Source organism: Phalaenopsis equestris, unplaced genomic scaffold (assembly GCF_001263595.1).
Source record: "Phalaenopsis equestris unplaced genomic scaffold, ASM126359v1 Scaffold000002, whole genome shotgun sequence".
Classification (NCBI taxonomy): Eukaryota; Viridiplantae; Streptophyta; class Magnoliopsida; order Asparagales; family Orchidaceae; genus Phalaenopsis; species Phalaenopsis equestris.
The window spans coordinates 16,371,195-16,391,597 of NW_018164444.1; the positions used below are offsets into that span (position 1 = coordinate 16,371,195).

Here is a 20,403-nt window from a genome sequence, read left to right on the forward strand (position 1 = left end):
GATTTGAGCGGTATGCACGTAAATATGAATCATGAGATTTTTTTCGGTCCATGACATTGCTCATTTTCAGTCGATTGCAGTTCATCTGCTCATCGTTGTTGATTGGAGTCGGCAACTTGTCTCTAGTTACTAACACACTAACTAAAAATTTTTGGTTTTATTTTACAAGCAACCAAACACCATAAACTATTACAAATATACCCATTTGCTTTATATTATATTTTGAATGTATTGAATTTTTAAATACTTGCAATCAAATGAACCTGTTTTTTTTTTTTTATTTTATATGCCTTTGTAGCCTTTTGTTTTCTCTTTCCTTTAACTTAAGTTCCTCGATTTGACTCGTCTTGGGTCAAATGGAGGGGCATTAAGGTTAGAGGGTTTGAATTAATCAAAGAAAACCGTTGGTACTTACAAAACATGCTATAAAAAGAAACTATTATGTAGCAATAAAAAATCATGTCTCAAGATTTTCCCTTATCTAAACCTTAAGAAAAGTTGGACACCATCTACTTCAAATCAAGTTCGAATAATCTCTAATAATAAATCATATTATAGAATCTCAAAAGAAGGGCATAATTTGCACCATGTTTTGTTTGGGATGGTGCGGTGCATGTTGTCAACCGAACGAAGATGACGTATATGGGATGAACCAGTTGAAGTCTTCCCTCTCATCAACCTTTGAGACTAAGGGCTTGGATCTCTGAGATGTTTCCTTGGCATGGAGGTCGTTAGCTCAAAGAAAGGGATTCTTGTTTCCCAACAAAAATATGTTATTACTCTTCTGAAGGCAATGAGTGGTTGTAAGCCTGTAGACATTCCAATTGACCACAATTAGAAATTGAGAGATGGGAAAGATGATGATCCAATTAATACAGCTCGCCATCAAAAGTTGGTCAAAAAATGATATAATTATCACATTAACGGTCATATATCGCTTTTGCTTTAAGTTTGGTAAGTAAATTTATGTATTCGCCTTGTGAGAAATATGTTGAAGCAATCAAGTTTATTGAGCTTAATATTTTCTCCACATCAAATGCCGAAGATAACAATGAAATATTAAATTTTATGATGCAAAAATTAAATGTAGATGACGAAAAAATATTACATCGGACTTTCACATGTAAAATTTGCGTCCACAGTCTAGTGATAATGTGCCACATGCCAAGTGGATCCCACCTCTCTAAAAAACCTACTCATCCAGTGCATTACAATGAGTCTCACTTGCCATGTGGCAATGCTCCGCTGGACTCCAGACACAAATTTACGTCCGGAGTCCGAATGCAATATTCTCTCGAGATGACACCAGAGTCATATTTTCCAACTCCTTTAAAAAAGCCTACTTTTACATTATAATTTTTCATTTTAAGATAAAAATCTTATTAATTATATTATTTAGAAGGAATATTTATATAAATGCCACTCAATTCTCATGTATTTACATATCAAACATCTAAACTTAAAATTTTACATATATGCCATCTTACCTCTACATGAAAAGATATATTTCAATTTATAAAAATTAAAATAGTAATATTTTTTAATATGATCTGAAAGATTTGGAGGTTATAAATCTAAAAAGTTGAATTTAGTTGTTAGATATGTAAATTCATAAAAATCAAGTGGTATACATATAAATGCCCCAAAAATGAAAGAGAAACATCTCAAAGGATTATAACTATATTATTATTTTATTTCTATATCCAACTACAATTTGAACTAGAAAGCTCGGCGGCGATAACGATCACACGGAAGCCGGCCCATTTTCATGTGACAACAACGACGCCTCGGCGGCAACTCGTCCTCCTCCTTCTCCTCCTCCTCTGCTTCTGTGAGACCCGCGGTTCCGTTAGGTTCTTTCACTGGCACTCGGTCCCTTAAGCCATGACCACCAGGAGGCGGACCTTGCTAAAGGTCATCGTTCTAGGTTTGTTGGGTGAGTTTTTTTTTTTTTTTTTTTTTTCCATTTTTTTTTTGCTTTCGATCATGGGTTCTGTACCGTATTCTTGCCACGGATCATCATTCTGTTCTAGTTCTTAGGAGTTTTCTTTTTGTTTTCCTTGGGACTGACTGATTGTTCATTGTTGCTTTGTTTTCGCCGTTTCCTAATTGTCGTGTTCTTGTTGAAAATCCAGAGTGGGGAAGACGTCGCTGATGAATCAGTATCCTTGAGCTTGAGCTATTTTGTTTGCATGATCTGTTAACTATGGCATGCATGCTATTTTCGTAGCATTGCAATGGACGCTGGATGTTCTAGGGTTTTAAATTTTTTGATCCGATTGTTGATATGGCTCTAATATTGGATGTGCTGGGTTATTTGTAGGGGTTTACTTGCCCTGTAAATCATGCAAAATTACTGAATTACTTTTGGTTTTCTTGTTTCGATAAAATGCTTTTGAGGTTAGAAAAACTTGACGTTTTTGGCTAATTTAATTATTTAGAGATACTGTAAAATTATGTTCTGAAAAATTGTAATTACAGACGGCTTCTCTGGGAATTATGTGTTCTGGAGCTTTTTTGAATTCAGGAATTAGACATTGGCTTAACTTCTTTGACTTTTGTATAGCAATCATCAAAGAATGATGGTCAATTTTCATGTGTTGTTGCATAGGGAGCATCCAGAGTATGGTGCTTTTATAATGGAACTGTGAAGGCAAGCTGTGCATTTTGTATTCCTTTGATGTGTAGGAGATTTCTCTATTTATGTCATCTCTTGTTTCTTTTACCTATCAAATAGATATGTACACAAGAAATTCACTCAACAGTACAAGGCTACGATAGGTGCAGATTTCGTCACCAAAGAGATCCAGATTGATGATAGACTTGTAACTTTGCAAGTAGGGTTTCTACCTTTCTAAATGAGATGCTGTATGAACTAACTGATGGTTTATCCTTTTGGGGCATTTACATAAATACCATCCAATTCTTATGTATTTACATATCTAATACCCTAAATTTAATATTTACATTTATACCACCCGAATCCTTCATTTGACATAAAAAATACCACCATTTTTAACTTTTAAAAAGTGAATACGCCTTGTCATGCATAGGGAAGGTGGCATGTATGTAAAAAACTGAAGTTTAGGTGTTAGATATGTAAGTACATAAGAATTGGGTGGTATGCGTGTAAATCTTCCTAACCTTTTTCTTAATGTCATTTTCTGCTAGATATGGGATACAGCAGGTCAGGAAAGATTTCAGAGTCTTGGTGTTGCATTCTACAGAGGAGCGGATTGCTGCATCCTAGTTTATGATGTTAATGTTCTTAGATCATTTGATACTCTTGACAATTGGCATGATGAATTTCTGAAACAGGTTTGTGAATTAAGTTTGCTTATATACTGCTTGTGTTCTTCTTCCTCAATTCCATTTTTATGAAGTAATATAATTTACTATACCTGGTATGTTTGTTAATTTGACAGATTTTGTTGATGATAGTGAGAATTTGGTTGAGTTTCATTATACTAATGTTTTTCTTAATTATCTGAATTTAACCTTTGCGATTATTTTTTGCTTTTATTAGTGTCCTTAGAAACCTTTTGAGAAGCATTTAAAGATATTTTTACAATTTATATTTTGCAAAAATGTTAAACATTTTGGATTGAAGAGAACCTTATATGAACTTATTCAATGCCGTTATACTGACAAAAACTCCCTTTAATCACTCAATTGATCCATTTTCTTGTTGATTTTTTTCATTGCTGAATGCTGAGATGGCCTCGTATTTCATCGAAATGCTTGTACATAGTATAAAGCGATGCACCATCAATTTTTTAAGAAGCATTGAAATACCCCTCCCAATTCCTATGTATTCACATATCTAACACCTAAACTTTACTTTTTACATTTACACAACCCAAATCTTTCACATCACATAAAAATACTGCTGTTTTAATTTTTAAAAAGTGAAATCTAGCTTTTCATATGTAAAAATTGAAGTTTTGGTGTTTGATCATAGATATGTAAATATATAAGATTTGAGTGCTATTTCTGTGAATTTTCCAATTTTTTAATCATATTTTTGGGCTCACTTGCTATAAACGGACGTAAAACATTCAAAGTTTATGGGACTTAGAACATACAGAACTTGGCATATGGTATGCCAATTTGATTGGCATGAAAATAGATCAACCAATGATGATAGAAGATAAAATAATGCACAACTATACAAAGTTTAAAAGCCTTTTATTTACTGTTCATAAGATGGAGCTATCGATGTGTATATAACTAAGTCTAAAATTACTTGGTTAAAGTTAGACAAGCCGTCCGTTAGAATGCTTGTGGTTGTACCATTTTGATGTTAGTTGAAGTTTGAAATTTATTTAATACTAATAAATCAAACTATATCATCTGCCTTTTAGTATGTAACAACAAATGAGGTATAGTGAAATTGATGATTTTTAGAATTAAAAAAGAATTATATTATTGATATGAAAAGGGGTACAAATACCCTTAAATGAATCTTAGAATTGGAAAGACATGAAAAATGAAATAGTTTGAAAGGAAAGATATAACACCTATATCTCAAATTAATCAATTCATAATGATTACTTGGAGATAAAAAGAAATTACATAAAATAGAAAAGCCTATAATAAGAAAGGAAATAAATCCAATCATTATAACTTCTAACAGGGCTAAATTTATTTCCTTATATAACTTACAACCAACAGAAAAAGCTGTAATGTATGGCATGCAGAAAAAAAGGAAAAGCTCTGGAGGTAGGCCTTGTTGCAGGAAAGACTCCAGAAGAGGGTTTGTTGTAGGAAGAATTCACGTGGAGGCCTGCTGCAGGAAAAACTTCGGAGGAGAGCTTGATATGGAAAAAAGTTTCGGTGGAGGGCTTGATACATGAAAAGCTTTAGAGGAGGGTCTGCTACAGGAAAGATTCCGAGTAGGGCTTGATGCAGGAAAAGTTCTGAAGAAGAGTTTGATGCAGGAAAAGTTCTGAAGGAGGGTTTGATGCAGGAAAAGGCTTTGTAGGAGAGCATGCTCCATGAAGAATTCCTTTGGAGGACCTGCTACAGGAAAAACTTCAGAGGGGGGCCTGCTACAAAAAAAAAAAAAAAAACTCTAAGGAGGATCTGATGCAGAAAAAGCTTTGGAGGAAGGTCTGCTGCAGGTAAAGCTCTGGAGGAAAGCTTGCTGCAAGAAAAAGGTTTCGGAGGTGGTTCTGCTGTAGGAAAAGCTCTGAAGGAGGGTTTGCTGCAGGAATAACTCTGGAGGAAGTCCTGGTTCAAGAAAAAGTTCAGAAGGAGGCTTGCTGCAAGAAAACTTTAGCCTTCTATGATAAAGGAAAAAAATTGAGAAGGACCTGCATAGTGTTTTTTGGCAGTAGGGAAGAAACCGATTGAGAAGAGCGTGTTGGTCGACTGCCGGTATTTCATTCAAGGATGCATATTGTCTCGCCTCTGTAATAACCTTCCTGAAGTCTTTTTGAAAGGAAACCAAAGATGAACTCGTCTATAACAAGCTTCTCGTTGTTTCTATAATACATGCATGTGTAAGGTATGCAGGGAAGTTTTCCGGCCGACAGAGATGATTTTCGGCTATTAGGGACTTGCAGGGAGAGCTTTGGCAGTCTTGAGAGGAGGTTTACGTGATAGGTATAGGTCCAACGACCGGTAGGTATGCAGGAAGGGGTCTAGTTGCCTGAAATCTGCATGGGAAAATTTGCTAAGGTAGTTTCGGCGGTGGGAAAGACTGCAAAAGAGAGTGTTAGCTGTGGAAATGGTTGCAGGTATGTGCCCCAGCGGTTCTAGAAGGAGATTGGGAGGAAGTCCAACGGCTGGAAAATCCCGCAGGAAAGATCAGTGGAGATGGGAGAACCAACGGTGAGGAAAACAGGGAAAAGAGGTCCTCCTTTATTTTCGCTGGAAAGTGTCACTAAATTCGATGGGCAGACCGGGATTTCTGCTAGAGAGAGAATGTTGCCGCCTCCGCAAGGTCGGGATTTCCACTAATGAGAGAAACTCGCGCTTGAGAATCGATATTTTCCCTGGAAATGAAAACTCTCGCTATCTGGAGCCTGGCAAAGTCGCAGCTCCCGACTCAGCAGACCTGAAAGGGAGAGAATCGTGCGAGATCACAAGAAAAAAGGAAGCAGTGATTCAGAGGGGCTGCAAGGATTTACTATGTCTACAAGGGCCTGTGGACAAGCTGCAAGGAGAGAGCATTCCTCACTTCTTGCATGGAGGATGTTAGGAAGGTAGTCTGGCTGCCCTAGAGGGAGGACCGTGGGCTAGGGTAGGAAATTTGGCTCTGATACCATTTTGATTTTTAGAATTCAGTGGAATTATATTATTGATGTTAAAAGGGGCTATAAATACTCTTACATGAATCCTAGAATAAGAAATACAACAAAAAACAAATAACCCAAAATGCAATATATATAACATCTATATCTCCAATTAATCAAATCATAATAATTACTTGAAGATAAAGGAAACGACATAAAATAGGAAAGTAAATAAATTCAATTCAAGGTAATAAATCCAATCCTCATAACTTCTAATAGTAATAAATTATTTCTTAATATAACTTCTAACAAAACCTATATTATGTTAGAAGATTCTTAAAAAAAAGTATTTTTGGAATTGAAGGTGGTAATGGTTCTTTAATGACACTCATCTAACATCAGTTTGAAAACAAAGAAATTGAACAAGACTGGTAAGACATCCGACTTTTAGGTTTTGAACTTTAAAATTTGGATATATGAATAACGCAGTATAACCCACTAATGCCGGCCTTGCCTTAGAATTTATATATCTCACACCTAAACACATAACACTTAAATCTTTAATAGCACATCAAAATTAGCACCTCTATCATTTTTTAAGAGTGAAGTGCACATTTTCATACACAGGTTTAAAGCATCAAATTACTATGTAAATATGGAAGTTTAGGCGCGAGATATGTAAATACATAAGAATCGTGCGCTACGTATAAATTTCCCTTTTCTTAATACTTTTTTTCTTTCCCTTTCACGTTAACTGTTAGGTGGCACTATATGCATTATACTTTTTATTATGGATTTGGTAGTTATGTTTTATGTTGCTTGGCAAACTTATCTCATCATTATTAATTGTTATCCATCTCATTGTATTCCAGGCTAGTCCTTCTGATCCTGGTACATTTCCATTTATTCTCGTTGGAAACAAGGTTGATGTTGATGGCGGGAACAGCAGGGTGGTAAGGATCTGGAATTTATTCTTCTTTATAACATATTCTTGGGGGCATTTACACACATACCTCTCAAATCCTTTGTAGTTACATATCCAACACGTAAACTTCACTTTTTACATTTACACTTTACAAACTTTCATATGCCATCAAAAGTATCACCATTTTAACTTCTAAAAAGTGACTACACCTTTTTCATAGATTGGTAAGGGGATAGGTATGTAAAAATTAAAGTTTAGGTGTTAGATATGTAAATACATAGGAATTGAGTGGTATGTAAATCTTCCAATATTCTTTATTTTTTATTCCTAGTCTTTTTAATTCTTCAAGCTCATCTAGGTTTCTGAGAAGAAAGCAAAAGAATGGTGTGCTTCCCGTGGGAATATACCTTACTTTGAAACGTCTGCAAAGGAAGACTACAATGTTGATTCAGCTTTTCTTCGCATTGCAAAAATGGCACTTGAGAAAAACCGTGATCATGATATGTAAGTTTACTCTAATTTTAATCATGATGAAGCAATGTCCCTTTTCTAATGCAAATCTTTTTTCTTTGCAACCCATGATTTTTCTCATGTTATATTCTCGATTGCTATTGAAGCTTTTTTAGCAAACACTAAAACATTTTTTTTCCAGTTAGGGATATGGTTGACCTTTACTTGGGAAATGAAAGTGAATTAAGGGTGTGGTTGGGGTAGCTTTGTGGCTGCGGCGGCGTTTTGAAAATGCCGCGCCAGCTCATCGTTTGGATAGTGCGTTCCGAAAACTTATATGAAAATGGAGTTTTTATTTTACATTAAACGCCCGCTGCGGGTCAGACCCTGAGGTCCGCATTTGCGAAAAATTTTGGTGAGGCTGCCTTGTCCCCGAACGCGAAGCTCTCGCTGCCGGCAGAGACCATCGAAGGGATCGCTGCCTGCAAAGCCACCGAAGCTCTCGCGAGCCCTTCCTCTCTAAGCTCACAATCGAGCTTCGCTGGAAAGGCGAAGGGATGGTTGCCTGCAGAGACCACCAAAACTCCCATCCTTCTCATTCCTCCGCTCCACTCCGACCAAAAACCATCGAAGAAGGTAAGGATTTTCTCCTCCAATCTGCCACCAACCTCTTCGCCATTCCCCACCTCTGCCATCTCTTATCCAAGGCTTCTCACGCTCTATCAATCAGCCAAACCCTCTCCTCCCCTTCCACCATCCTCTCCCCAATCATCCCCCACAACACCGACCACCTCATACGATTATCCATCGGAACTCCCCCGGTCCAAGTCATCACTGACATGGACACCGACAGCGACCTTATGTGGCTTCATTGCCTCCCCTATTCCGACTGATTAATCCGCAAAGTTCATCTTTTTAACCCATTTCTCTCTTCCTCCTTCCAATCCCCCCCCCTCCTCCAATCCCGACGCAAGCCCCATTTTGTTCCTACGAATATTGCTACGGAGAAGGATTGTTCTCCTCTGGAATCCTCTCCACTGAAACACTCACATTCAAATCCACTAACGGCGGACCAATCTCCATCCCGGAGATAAAACAGATGTTGATTCAAGGTTTTAAATTAAGAATATTTTCTAGCAGCTTGAACTTTCTCCCATAAGATATTATGTTTGTGTCTCTAGAATTTGTTTTTGAAAGTTTTACATACACACAACTCAACTCTTTTGTATTTTCATGTTTCTGATTGGGAAATGAGTAAATTTTTGGGTGCTATGTTGGTGTCGAATGAGTTTGAAGGGGTTTAATTGATTCTAAAATATCTAAGGGATAAATATTGCAGTTTTGTAGATAACATTATAAATTTTGCATGCCAGATTGTTAATTTAACTAAAAAAATCTGCAAATAAGTTGTTTACAAAACACACAAACCAAACAACTTATATTAGAAACAAGGGCATAATGGTTATTTATCCAGGATCAGTTATTTTCCAAACTCACAAACCAAACAGACAGACAGGTTATCCGGATCAGCTGCTTATCACCAGCTTATCAGGATAAACTGATTATCTGGATAAGCTGTTGCTGCCCCAAACAGACCCTTAGACTTGACAAAATAATCACCATTTTAAATTTTAAAAAGTGAAATACGCCTTTTATGCACAGGCAAGGTGGTATATTTGTAAAAATTTAACTGTAAGTGTTAGATATGTAATACATAGGTGGCATGCATGTAAAAATTTAAATTTAAGTGTTAGATATGTAAATACATAAGAATTGAGTGTTATGTATGTAAATCTTCCTAAAACGTAATGTTTCAGTTTATATTTATATTGCAGAATAATGAGTTTTAAGAAATTAAAGCAATGTAGCGTCAAGGGGATGAAGACAAGATGCCACTATCTTTTGTTGAAGGCATTAAAATGAGGAATAATAGCTCAAATTGGAGGTCTTCTTAGAACATGAATAAAATTCTTCTTAGGTAATGGCTTAATTCAGGCAATAAGAAGTATGGATTTAGTAAGGATGACCTTTTATTTGTAGAGTCCAAATAGTGCTATATAATAGGGTTGTTGGGCCAAAGTACTGCATGGAAATATTGATTAAATATGTCCTGGTTTTGACGGTAACTTTGTTACTGGCTTCCTGCACTAAATCTTCTACCTGCAAGCCATGTTGGAGTGAAGTACAATATGCAACATGGTAAATGTTGATAATATGAAGAGGAACATTGTTAACTTGTCTCAAAGTTGAGTGTACTTTGATGCAAGGCGTCTTGCATCAGGTGTAATGTTGAGCTCAATGAAGAAAGTATTTGGCAGTAGTAAAATTCTAGGAATATGTAAATCATACTGTTTCTATAACATTGCATCATCCTTCTGGGGTAGTTGACGCTTGAATTTTGCAGAAATTTAGAGCGAACAGACCCTCGGCAAATAAGAGTTGGAAGAACTCATTAAACGCAAAAAAATGTAAAATGAAGGAAATAAAATGCAAAATTAAGAACAAAATGAAATGCTTAAATTGTCATTCAAATTGGTCTAAAAGAATAAGATTTTGAACAGAAAATAAACACATTACTGGACAATAAGGGATTAACAGCTCGTCAACGAGCACAGACAGAACTTGTGATGAAATTTTTGTTCACTTGCGTATATGAACATGAGTTTTCAAATGAATGGTTTGACTGTCGAACTTCATTTTAGAGGAACTAAAGGCGACCTAAATTGAACACGTAATTGAATAACAAAGGGGCTTGCAATGAATTTGTAGCTCTCTTTTGAGCAACTGCATAACTTGATCGCCATCTTACGAGCAAGATTAAGACCCAACAGCTTGTATACGAGGATGAAGTAGATCTCCTTTTTGATATTCAAAACTTAATAAACCATGGGCTGCAAACAATAAACGTACTACTTTGAACTGTGAACATGATTCCAATTTGTCTTTATCCTATCAAATCCGCAAAATGAGTTAACAAGCATACTTCCAAATGAAGCTTTGGCACGTATCAGGATATTGGAGATCTTGCACATGCTTTGTGAGACATTCTTGAAATATATCACTTCGAAAGACATGCAAATTTTCTTGAACATTGTGCAAGTCTTCTAAAACATAGTAAAGTTTCCAAAGTTTACGTGCGTGTGTGTGATCCAACCTACTGAATGCTCAAATATATGATCTAAGAATATAGTGTGGCCTAAAATAAAATAAAGTCACTTTAAAATTCCTCGCATATAGAAGCTTGCGATAATCTAGAAAAACATGCAAATGCTTTAAATATAATTAAATCTCTCTTTTGAGATCAGAAAAACTTGCAAGTGCTCTAAATTATTTTAGCTTATTTATTAACTTTGAAATACTTGTTCAATTAAAGTAGATGAGCCAAGTACAAATCAAGTATAATTGTTAAAAAATTTAAACAAGCCAAGTATTAAAATACATGTGAAAGCTTGGATCGAGCTCGAGTCGAATATGAACTTATAATATAACCAAGCCAAGTTCAATCCATGGCACATTTGGCTCAACTTAGCTCGATCATGAAGAGAAGTTCCATTTCCCAGGCAGAGGAAATTTTGTCATAATGATTTTGATACCGGAGGAGGATTGAAGCCCAAACTACAAAAGAAATACAAATATTATTATTGAAATTTAAATAGGATAGAACGATGACTCTTCAATAGAAAATAAATGATAACAATATAAAACATATGACGACACAATCAAACACATTGAAAGTGTATCCCATGGGCGGTGGAGGTTGGTTCGGTGTATCTGGAGGCATAGGACAGCAAGGGTGAAGGCAAGAGAGGGGCCGATAGGGGTTGGAAGGTGAAATGGAAGAGGGAGGCAGCAGGGTAGAGTGGCGGGAAGGTCTGTTGGGTGACTAGGAGGTAGGTTGGATGGTGGGGTAGCGAGCTGGGAATGTGAGACAATAGATTGGAAGGCTCGCCGGCACTTTAGGAGGGTGCATAGTGAGCGGGTAAGTGCAGGTAGCAATGGGAAAGACCATGGGAGTGCTGCTGGTGAGGGAAAACAGCGGCAGGAAAAACTGGCAGCAAGCCAGCGGCTAGGGGGAAAGCCAGCGGCTAGGGGGTAGGAGAGGATAAGGATTGGGGAAGGTGAAAGGGAAGGATACAATGCCACCTTGGAGTAGGATACAACCGGAGCACCACCATCTTTCAAGGATTCAAGCTCTAGAAAGGGGAAAACAGGTTCATGAAGGAAATATGAAAGAAGACTACACACATAACCCTAAACTCTGAAAACAGCAAATAAATACTCCTACAGGAAGGGTAAGCAGAAAAGGAATGAGGAGAGGGGTGGGAGTTCTTCCTAGGCAGGCCCTCAATTGGACTGGTCGGCCCGATCTGCTGCTCCCGCCCGCGCGGGAGTGTATTGCACCCGGGTCAGATTTAGAGGAGGTGGGGCTGTTGATGGGCTATTTGTAGGTGAAAATTGCTATCATAAGAAAATCCTGTGACTACCCGTTGCTGGTATTGGAGAACTGTTGAAATGATTAAAAAGAAAGAAAAAAAAACGTAAGAGCAATTTCTTGCTGGCTTTGTGCATGTTTATAAAATCAAGAAGTCCATGGCCAAGATTGTGATTGAAAAGTTTTTCAGTAAAATGATTTCAGGCTTTCAGCATTTGGAAGCTGAAAATGAAGCTACTTCTTATGCACCAAGGCTTGAATTCAGCTTTATCAGAATAAGTAATCCTAAAAGTTGAAGAAAGTTTACTTGGAGAATTGTCACTAAAGTTGTCGATGAAAGAATTGTTATGGACGCATGGAGAAAGTTATAACTCTTCAGAATTCTTCGGCGAACTATCTGTCTCCAGAAGAAATTTTATGCATTAAATGGCATAAAAGGATGATATGGATAAGATTTTCTACCTGAACATTTCGATTAAACAGTCTATTGTTTGTGCTATTGTAGACCATGGTAATGTAAGACGCTAGTTTATGCAACCATAGTTAATGATTAGGCCTAGACATCATACACCTTGGGTTTTTATTTATTTATTTATTTATTCATTGTCTTCTTGGGTTGTAATAAAAGAACTCTGAATTAGGTTTGATGGACAATGCCCTGAAAAAGTTCGACTGGGCAGCACATTTATATTTACCTATCATGTAACTACCATATAAATCTTAGCAGCGATCCAGAATCCTTGCATGCATGTCAAAACCGAGAGCAGTGCTTATTGTCTTGATGCTCTAAGAAACAACAACAACAACAACAACAACAACAACAACAACAAAGCCTTAATCCCCCTACGATGCTCTAAGAAACATGAATTAAAATAAAAAAAAAAAGTTAACGAATAAATTATAAATTGTATTTATATTTGTTTTAATCATAAATAATATAAACTAAAATACGCTACCTAACCTATGGATGAAAAGCTGTATATTCATATTTTAAAAGTTAAAATGATGGAATTTTTGATGTGATATGAAAGATTTGGGTGGTGTTAATGTTAAAATAAAATTTAGGTGTTAGATATGTAATTGCGCAGGAATTGAATGCCCCTTAATTTAAACCAACAACTTTTGTTTTGCTCTTGTTGCAGCGTTCTCCGCTGTAGTGGGCGATAACCTGTAGAAACCATAGAGTATAATACTAGTGGACCCAATATATTATGCAACTTCAAGAGCTAATGCATTAATGCTTTTTTATATGTATATTGGCCTTTGGTTTAGATTTTGTCTAATTTAAATCAATATTTGCCTCTTGTATCTTGGAAAATGAATCTTATAATCTATTAGGAGTGTCAAAAATTGATTCGATGCGCCAACTCAACCCAAACTCGGCTAAATAAATCCAGGTTTGAGTTGGCCTGAATAATTTTTAGGTTGGTTTGGGTTATTAATACGAGCCTGTTTAATTTTTTGGTTAGGTTTTGGTTGACCTATCAACTTAAAATCGACCTGCTAACCCAAAATTTACTCAAAAGTGACCTGCTACCTTAATTTGACTCAATCAAACTGAATTTTACTCAAAATTGACATGAATTGTTATTATGCCTTATGGTAAATATGTTATATGGGCTGGATTCTAGTTGTATTTTCAGACACATTTAATATTTGAGTCGGGTTCGGGTCAAGCAATTTCAACTTAGATCAATTTTGTGTCGAGATGGGAAACTAAGCCGCAAGCCCAATTTGACACTCATATAATCTATAATGTGCTCCAATCCACTACAAAATTCATTTCAGGCTAGGTAGAACAATTTCAAATAGAACAATTTCAAACATTTTCTATAGCATATGGAGACGGTAGAGGTTGACCACTAATTTATCTGGTTTTTATTGGGCATATCTGAGAAGGAAATGGTTGCACTTTATAATGGTTGGTTCCTTTTAATCATGAGGGGTTGATATGGCTGTCAAAATATCTTACTAGATGGATGTTGAAGGTAGGGTTGTAAATGAGCCAAGTTTGATCGAGCTCAGAATTGGCTCGTGTTCAGAATTGCTCGTGAATAGTGTGTTTATGTTCGACTTGATTTACATATTCTTGTTTGTGTTAGCTTGAAATTTACTCATTTAAATTAATTAGAAAATAAATTTAGGGTGTTGGATTCGAACTTACACCAAATATGTGCAATAGTAGGCACAAAATCATATGATCACATGATCTTTTATGATTTAAACTTATATATAAATAATATTACATATAATTTTTTTCGAGATAAAACGAGTCGAACGCGATCGAACAAAAGATTGATATTGTTCGACTCATTTGTAATTCAAGCTCAAAAAAATGTATCCATGTTCGACTCGTTTTCTTAACGAACGAATTGAACACGAGCTACTTAACGAGCCGAGCACGAGTTATTCACGAATGAGCTTTTTTGACAGCCCTACTTGAGCCATCTGATCAGTGAGAGCCAGTGGGAGTGCTATATAAGAAAAATTAGAGTCCATGGATTCCTTACTGCTAAATACCTTTCCCAATGATTCATATAAAAAAAAGACAAAAAAAGTTATGGATTGCTCTCTTGTCATCAATTAGTAATCCATAAATAGATCAGAATCCCTAAATAGATCAAATAACAGGATAACTAGGGGTGACTTTTGTATTTGGTATTGTAATTATTTATTTCATTTTTTTTAATGCAATTTTGTATATAAATAGCTCCCCCAAATAGTCATATAAAAAAAGTGAAAAAAAGGGTTAAGGATTGCTCTCTTGTTGTCGATCAGTAATCCCTAACAGAGCATAATAAGGGGGTGGTTTTTTGTATTTGTTGTTATAATTTTTTATTTCATTTTTTTTTTTTTTTTGCGTTTGTAGCGTTAGATAAGTAAATATCAAAGTTTAGATGTTAGATATGTAAATACATAATATTTGTATGGTATGTATTTAAATCTCTAATAATTTCTCAACATGCAATGTCATTGCCAACACTCGCAGATATTTCCAGAACATTCCGGAACCAGTTTCAGAACCTGAGCCTGGGAGAGGATGCGCATGTTAGTAGCTGCCAGAAATTATTAGGTGCAAATTTCTTACCAGCACCTCTTTCTGTATGGCAATACCAGAGTACATAGTGAGAAACATAATTTTGTACTCCCATCATCACCATCAAATATAATTGCGTATATAACCCGCACATCAATTATTTTTCATTAATTTGCGTCGCATTTTGCAGTCGAAATATACGTCTAACCAGCTCTCACTTGATTATATTATTATTATTATTATTATTATTATACAATGTGAAACTGTGATTTTGGTCATTCTTTCTACAACATCTAACAAACATTCATGGATATCAGCATACTGTGGCAGATCTTCTTGAACATGGCTATTCTGTCTTTTCTTCAGTTATTTTAAATCTAACTGCTGCTTTTTTATTTATATACCACCCAAGTTTTATGTATTTACAAATCTAACACCTAAACTTTGATTTTTTTACATTAATGATATTTTGGTGTCATTGAAAGTTTAGGTGTTAGATATATGTAAATATAAATGGATTATATGGTATGTATGCAAATGCCCCTATTTTCATTTTTGTACCATCAGATAACCTTTTCTTCATTGGAAGATTTACATTCATACCACTCAGTTCTTATGTATTTACATATCAAGCGCCTAAACTTCTTATATGCTGCCTAACTTGATGCACGAAAATGTGTATTTTACTCGAGTTAAAATAGTGGTATTTTTCTTGTGATATGAAAGATTTGGGTGATTTAAATGTAAAGAAAGAAAAGTTTTGGTGTTAGTTTTGTAAATACATAGGAATTGGAGGGTATGTATGTAAATGCCATATTTATTTTAGCAATCAGGCTGCTCCTGCGCCATGATCCCATGCTTTGGTTTGTGATGAGATCTGATTTTTCTCTAGCCTTTGATTACATTTCTGGCTGCTGAAAATCTGCTTATCTGATATTTACATACATACCACACAAATCCTATGTATTTATAAATCTGACATAAAAAATAAATAATAATATTTATATTTATAACACTTTGGTGTTTTAAAATTATGTATGAGCACATGTATTTCACATCTAGAAAGCAATAATGATATTTTTGAAGTAATATTAAATATTTGACTGTAATGTGTGTAAATATAAAAGTTTAGGTGTTTGATATTGTAAATACATAAGAATAATGTGGTATATATGTAAATGGTCTTGAAATTTTTAATAGTGAGAATAAATATTTTTTTTAATTATTATTCATTATAATTTTGAAAAATTTTATTCTCTCCATAATAATTTTATAATAAATTACAAAAAAAAAAAATGTTGCAATCTCTTCAAAAGGATCAGGCTATCATACTCGACTGTACACGAGGAGAAAATTTTGCATTCGTATGACGTACGCAGCGCTGCGTACGTCAGGATGTTATACAGATGGTATTGGAGGTTTATATCTGCGTTATAACTTTTATAACCTTGCTGTAAACTATTGGTAACATAAAAATATATGAAAATGAAGTGCGAAATTTATTTGTAGGTTATAGATAGGTTACAAGGAAGTTACAAGAAGTATAATGCTGATATATGCCATGCCCTCAATATCCTCTGAATAATCTCCCTAAACTACACAACTCTGCGTACACGAGGTACATAATATTTTATCCATGAACTCAATACTGTCTCCATAATCAGGCTCGTTGTTCAGCACAAACCTTCTTCTCATCCCCAACCTCAGCCGGCAAACCGTACAGCGTCAGACCATATAATACTCCAATGACAACAGAGAGAACGACGACCAGAACCCAAACCGCTTCCCGCGTCGGCAAAATCACGGCCATCCAACACACCACGCCCGCGCTACGCCTCCTCCCGCTTCTCCCACCACCACTTGCACGCCAGCAGCGCTGCATGCGTCGCGTAGACAAACACCACGAAGCCGAAATTCAGCGGATTGCGCCGCGCGTTGTAGACAGTTGCCGCCGCGCAGGCAACGAGAAAGAGAAGGCTGAGTTTGGAGACGATTTTCGATGCTGAGGTTTGCTGCGATCTCTTCATCTTGTTTGGTTTTTCAGTTCTGATCCAGCTTCTGATTTATACTGAAGATGGGTGTCAAGTGTAAGTTCTTGGCTGCTTCTTGTTTTTTTTTTTTTTTTTTTTGGAATTTACATAATTAAGACTCAAATTGTAGATGAGGGTCAATTCGGTCGAAGAAAGAGTTTAGTCATGGTTATAGCTGACGAAAAAGGGGAACTTTGAGGATTTCTGAGCAACTTCGCTGCAGATTCCATGCAGCAGAGCGCCCTTGACCTCCGTGTCTCCATCATATATAAACGTAAAATTGGAGAAATATAACGTGAATACTGATTTGTCTGTTAATCTCATCTTCAGGGAATAGAGACTAAGATAAGAAGAGAGAGATATTAAGAAGAGTGCATTGTGATAAATAGTAACATGGGATAATTGTGGTTTTTTCGGTCCTATGGGACACATCTTATTTATGAAATGATCTTCTATTTATAGAAGGGAGATGGTACAATCTAGTGATATTATATATTTAACCATACTTAGTTGAGCGCGTTATAAAATATTTTTGTTATTTTATTTGTTTAATATATCTGATTAGCTTTGTGAGCCTTGGTTCATCTGAATGAATGTGGTCGGCTTTGTGAGCCTTTGAGCCTTTTGTTGTTGAATCTTCCTTTGTCGTTATCGTCTCATGTACACGTCAGATTTATTTAAGAATATATTTAGTTCCTTGATTTTGTTACTTCTTGAGAGTGAAACTACGATGTGAATAAATGAATTTTAATTCAAAATTTTTTATTATATTTAATGACTCAATAATTGAACTCCCATGATTTTTGCGTCTTTTGTGTTGCTCTGTTTCGATGGCTCTGAAGTACTGTCACAGGGTCTTCAAGACGGCAGGATTGGTTCGGTCAGCGTTGTTGGTTAGCCGAGCTTGATTGACTTTGGTTTTATCTGTAATTTATAGAATTTTTTTTTTCTTTTTGAGTATTTGTATAGAAACATGCGAGAAATAAAGTGAAGTTATCAGTTGGTTTTCACCCGAGTTTTTCGCAATTTTCTTTTATTTGCAATTTTATTTTTCTCGTGATATATGTTTGATTTGTGAGGTTTGATGAGTCAGCTTTTTTAAGAATGTCTTTGGTCGGTTTTGTTGAGTTACTGTCATGTTCAGGTTTTACACTTCCTATGTTTCGATTGTTCGGACAAGTTGTCGCCTTATATGGCTCGCACCTTTCGCCATGCATATTAAGCGGATATTGTTGCAGCCTTCGCGGGGTAACCGTCAAGACTTGTCTAGGGAATTCATATGATACCCGTTGCAGATCTTGTCGCTCACGGGTAGGGAATTGCTGTCAGACCTTGACCCGCTTTGAGATAAGAGATAGATTTTTACTATGTGTGACCATACTTGAGCATTGAAAGTCGGTTCTTGTGAATTTTGTAAATTTGAAAATGATTTTTCGTTGTCGGACTTTTAAGAAAATCGAATCAATCGGACTTTGAGCATTGTTGTCGGTTTTGTTTGTTTAAATGAACTGTTGCTAAAGAGTCAACCCGAGTTCCCCGAGTGTTAATCGTTTCCTGGTAGAACCGGAACTCCCCAAGTTCGCAGTTGTCAATCAAACCTAAGATTATGTGCACAACTAGGAAATTTTTTTATTTTTTATGAACTTGAAAATAGAATAAAAGATTTGTAACGATAACACATTCTTATCACTAGTAAGGATATCGGTCCTCACTCCCTAAGTGGTACACTATGTCAGTCACTTGGTAATCTGAGTATCATTATGAGTCTTCAAGGCGAGCTTGAGTTGAGTGGTGAGGATCGTGCCTCGGTTCCCACCTTTCTTCATGGGTGGTTCTTTTAGGTGAATGGCGGTTGGCTCACTCAGTTCTTAATAGATGGGAGTTGCATTTGTCTGTTGATATGTGATTGTTGGCTAGTTCCAACTGCTTGGCTAGAGTTTGCGGTCACTACAGTCCCAATGCATAAAAGAACGGTCCTTCCTTTAGCTCTTGAGTCAGGGCAGCATGGGCTACCGCGGGCTCCAAGTCCCATACTTCCAACATCTTGTTCTAGAAGCATGTGATGAACTAGTGGAGGCCCTTGCTATGTTCTTGTCGAATCTGCAGGATGACCTGCGAACTTTTATGAGGCTTTCAAGCGTAGCAAATTGCGCCACAAATATTCACTTTAAGTCGGCGAATGATGTGATCACTCTTGGTGGTAAGGTGTTGAAACATCAGAGGGTCAACCTCCCAACGCGGCGAAGAGAAGATGACACTTTTGTACGTCATTAGTCCTCAATAGACACACTGTCCACTCAAATGAGGCTATATAGTTGGTTGCATCAGTTATGCCTTTGTAGGACTCTACTGTCGAGATCTTGAACCTCGTTGGTGCTCGGTTTCGAAGATTTGCCGAGAGAATGCATTCTCTGGATTTCAGGGCGCCTCAATGTGTCAAGCTGATGTTGATCGTCAGATGGTCGATTGGTGCCAACCAGGCACTGCCAAAGTATTGATGTTGTTTGATCAGTATTGGCCCTTCCTATCTGAGGTACTACTCTCTTCCCCAATCCAACGCATGTCAAATGACATCCAATAATTGATCATTCAACTATTGTATTTGTTGGTTCACAAATTCTCAGGTGCACTCCATGTTGTTTTTGTTTTTGTTGTCGGTTTTTTGTCTGTGTCTGTTTCTCTTCTTGTTTGTGACATGATCCACATTCACTACACAGTTTAAGATATTGAATCTTGATTCATCTGTGAATCACAACTTAAGAAAATAGAGCATAAGAGAAGAGAAAATAGAGAGAGACAATGATTGCGTCTTTCCCGGCCTCTTGACTTATCTTATTCATTGAATGATCTCCTTTTTTATTCATAGAATGATCTTTTATTTATTTTTATAACCTACTTTAATGAGGCCGTCACAAAATACTCCTGGTATTTTATAAGTGCAGTATATCCGGTCGACTTTGTGAGTCTTTAGGCCTTATGTCGGCGGGCATTTCATTATTGTTTTGTCTCCTCTAGACCGTCAGATCCCTACAGGATCAATGTGATCATATTTTTCATATACATATAACTTAGTTTATTTTTTTTGAGAAAATATGCCTAAATTTTATTTTTGATCAAAATATCTCTTTTTTTTAATTTAATTCATAACAATTTTAATACCATAATTTTGACCATCATGAAGTGAAATGCAGTTCTCATGGCATATATGTAAAAACTTATTATTATTATTATTATTAGTGGTAAAAAATAATGATGTTTTAACCCACAACAGATTTCTAGCATACTTTTAA

The 20,403-nt window shown here is 36.1% G+C and overlaps 1 protein-coding gene across 2 annotated transcripts; it reads left to right on the plus strand.

Moving 5' to 3' along the window:
- Positions 1-1,684: 1,684 nt before the first annotated feature.
- Positions 1,685-15,299, plus strand: LOC110018032 (ras-related protein Rab7-like). Of its 2 annotated transcripts, XM_020715251.1 has the most exons (7): positions 1,685-1,940; positions 2,136-2,162; positions 2,738-2,837; positions 3,172-3,318; positions 7,112-7,192; positions 7,523-7,668; positions 15,036-15,299. In XM_020715251.1, exons 1-7 carry the CDS (start codon positions 1,885-1,887, stop codon positions 15,097-15,099), a joined length of 621 nt encoding a protein of 206 aa, XP_020570910.1. In that variant the 5' UTR covers positions 1,685-1,884; the 3' UTR covers positions 15,100-15,299. The 2 variants fall into 2 exon arrangements, with proteins under 2 accessions (XP_020570910.1, XP_020570909.1); XM_020715250.1 differs by lacking the exon at positions 1,685-1,940 and having other exon boundaries at positions 2,080-2,162.
- The last annotated feature ends 5,104 nt before the right edge of the window (positions 15,300-20,403 follow it).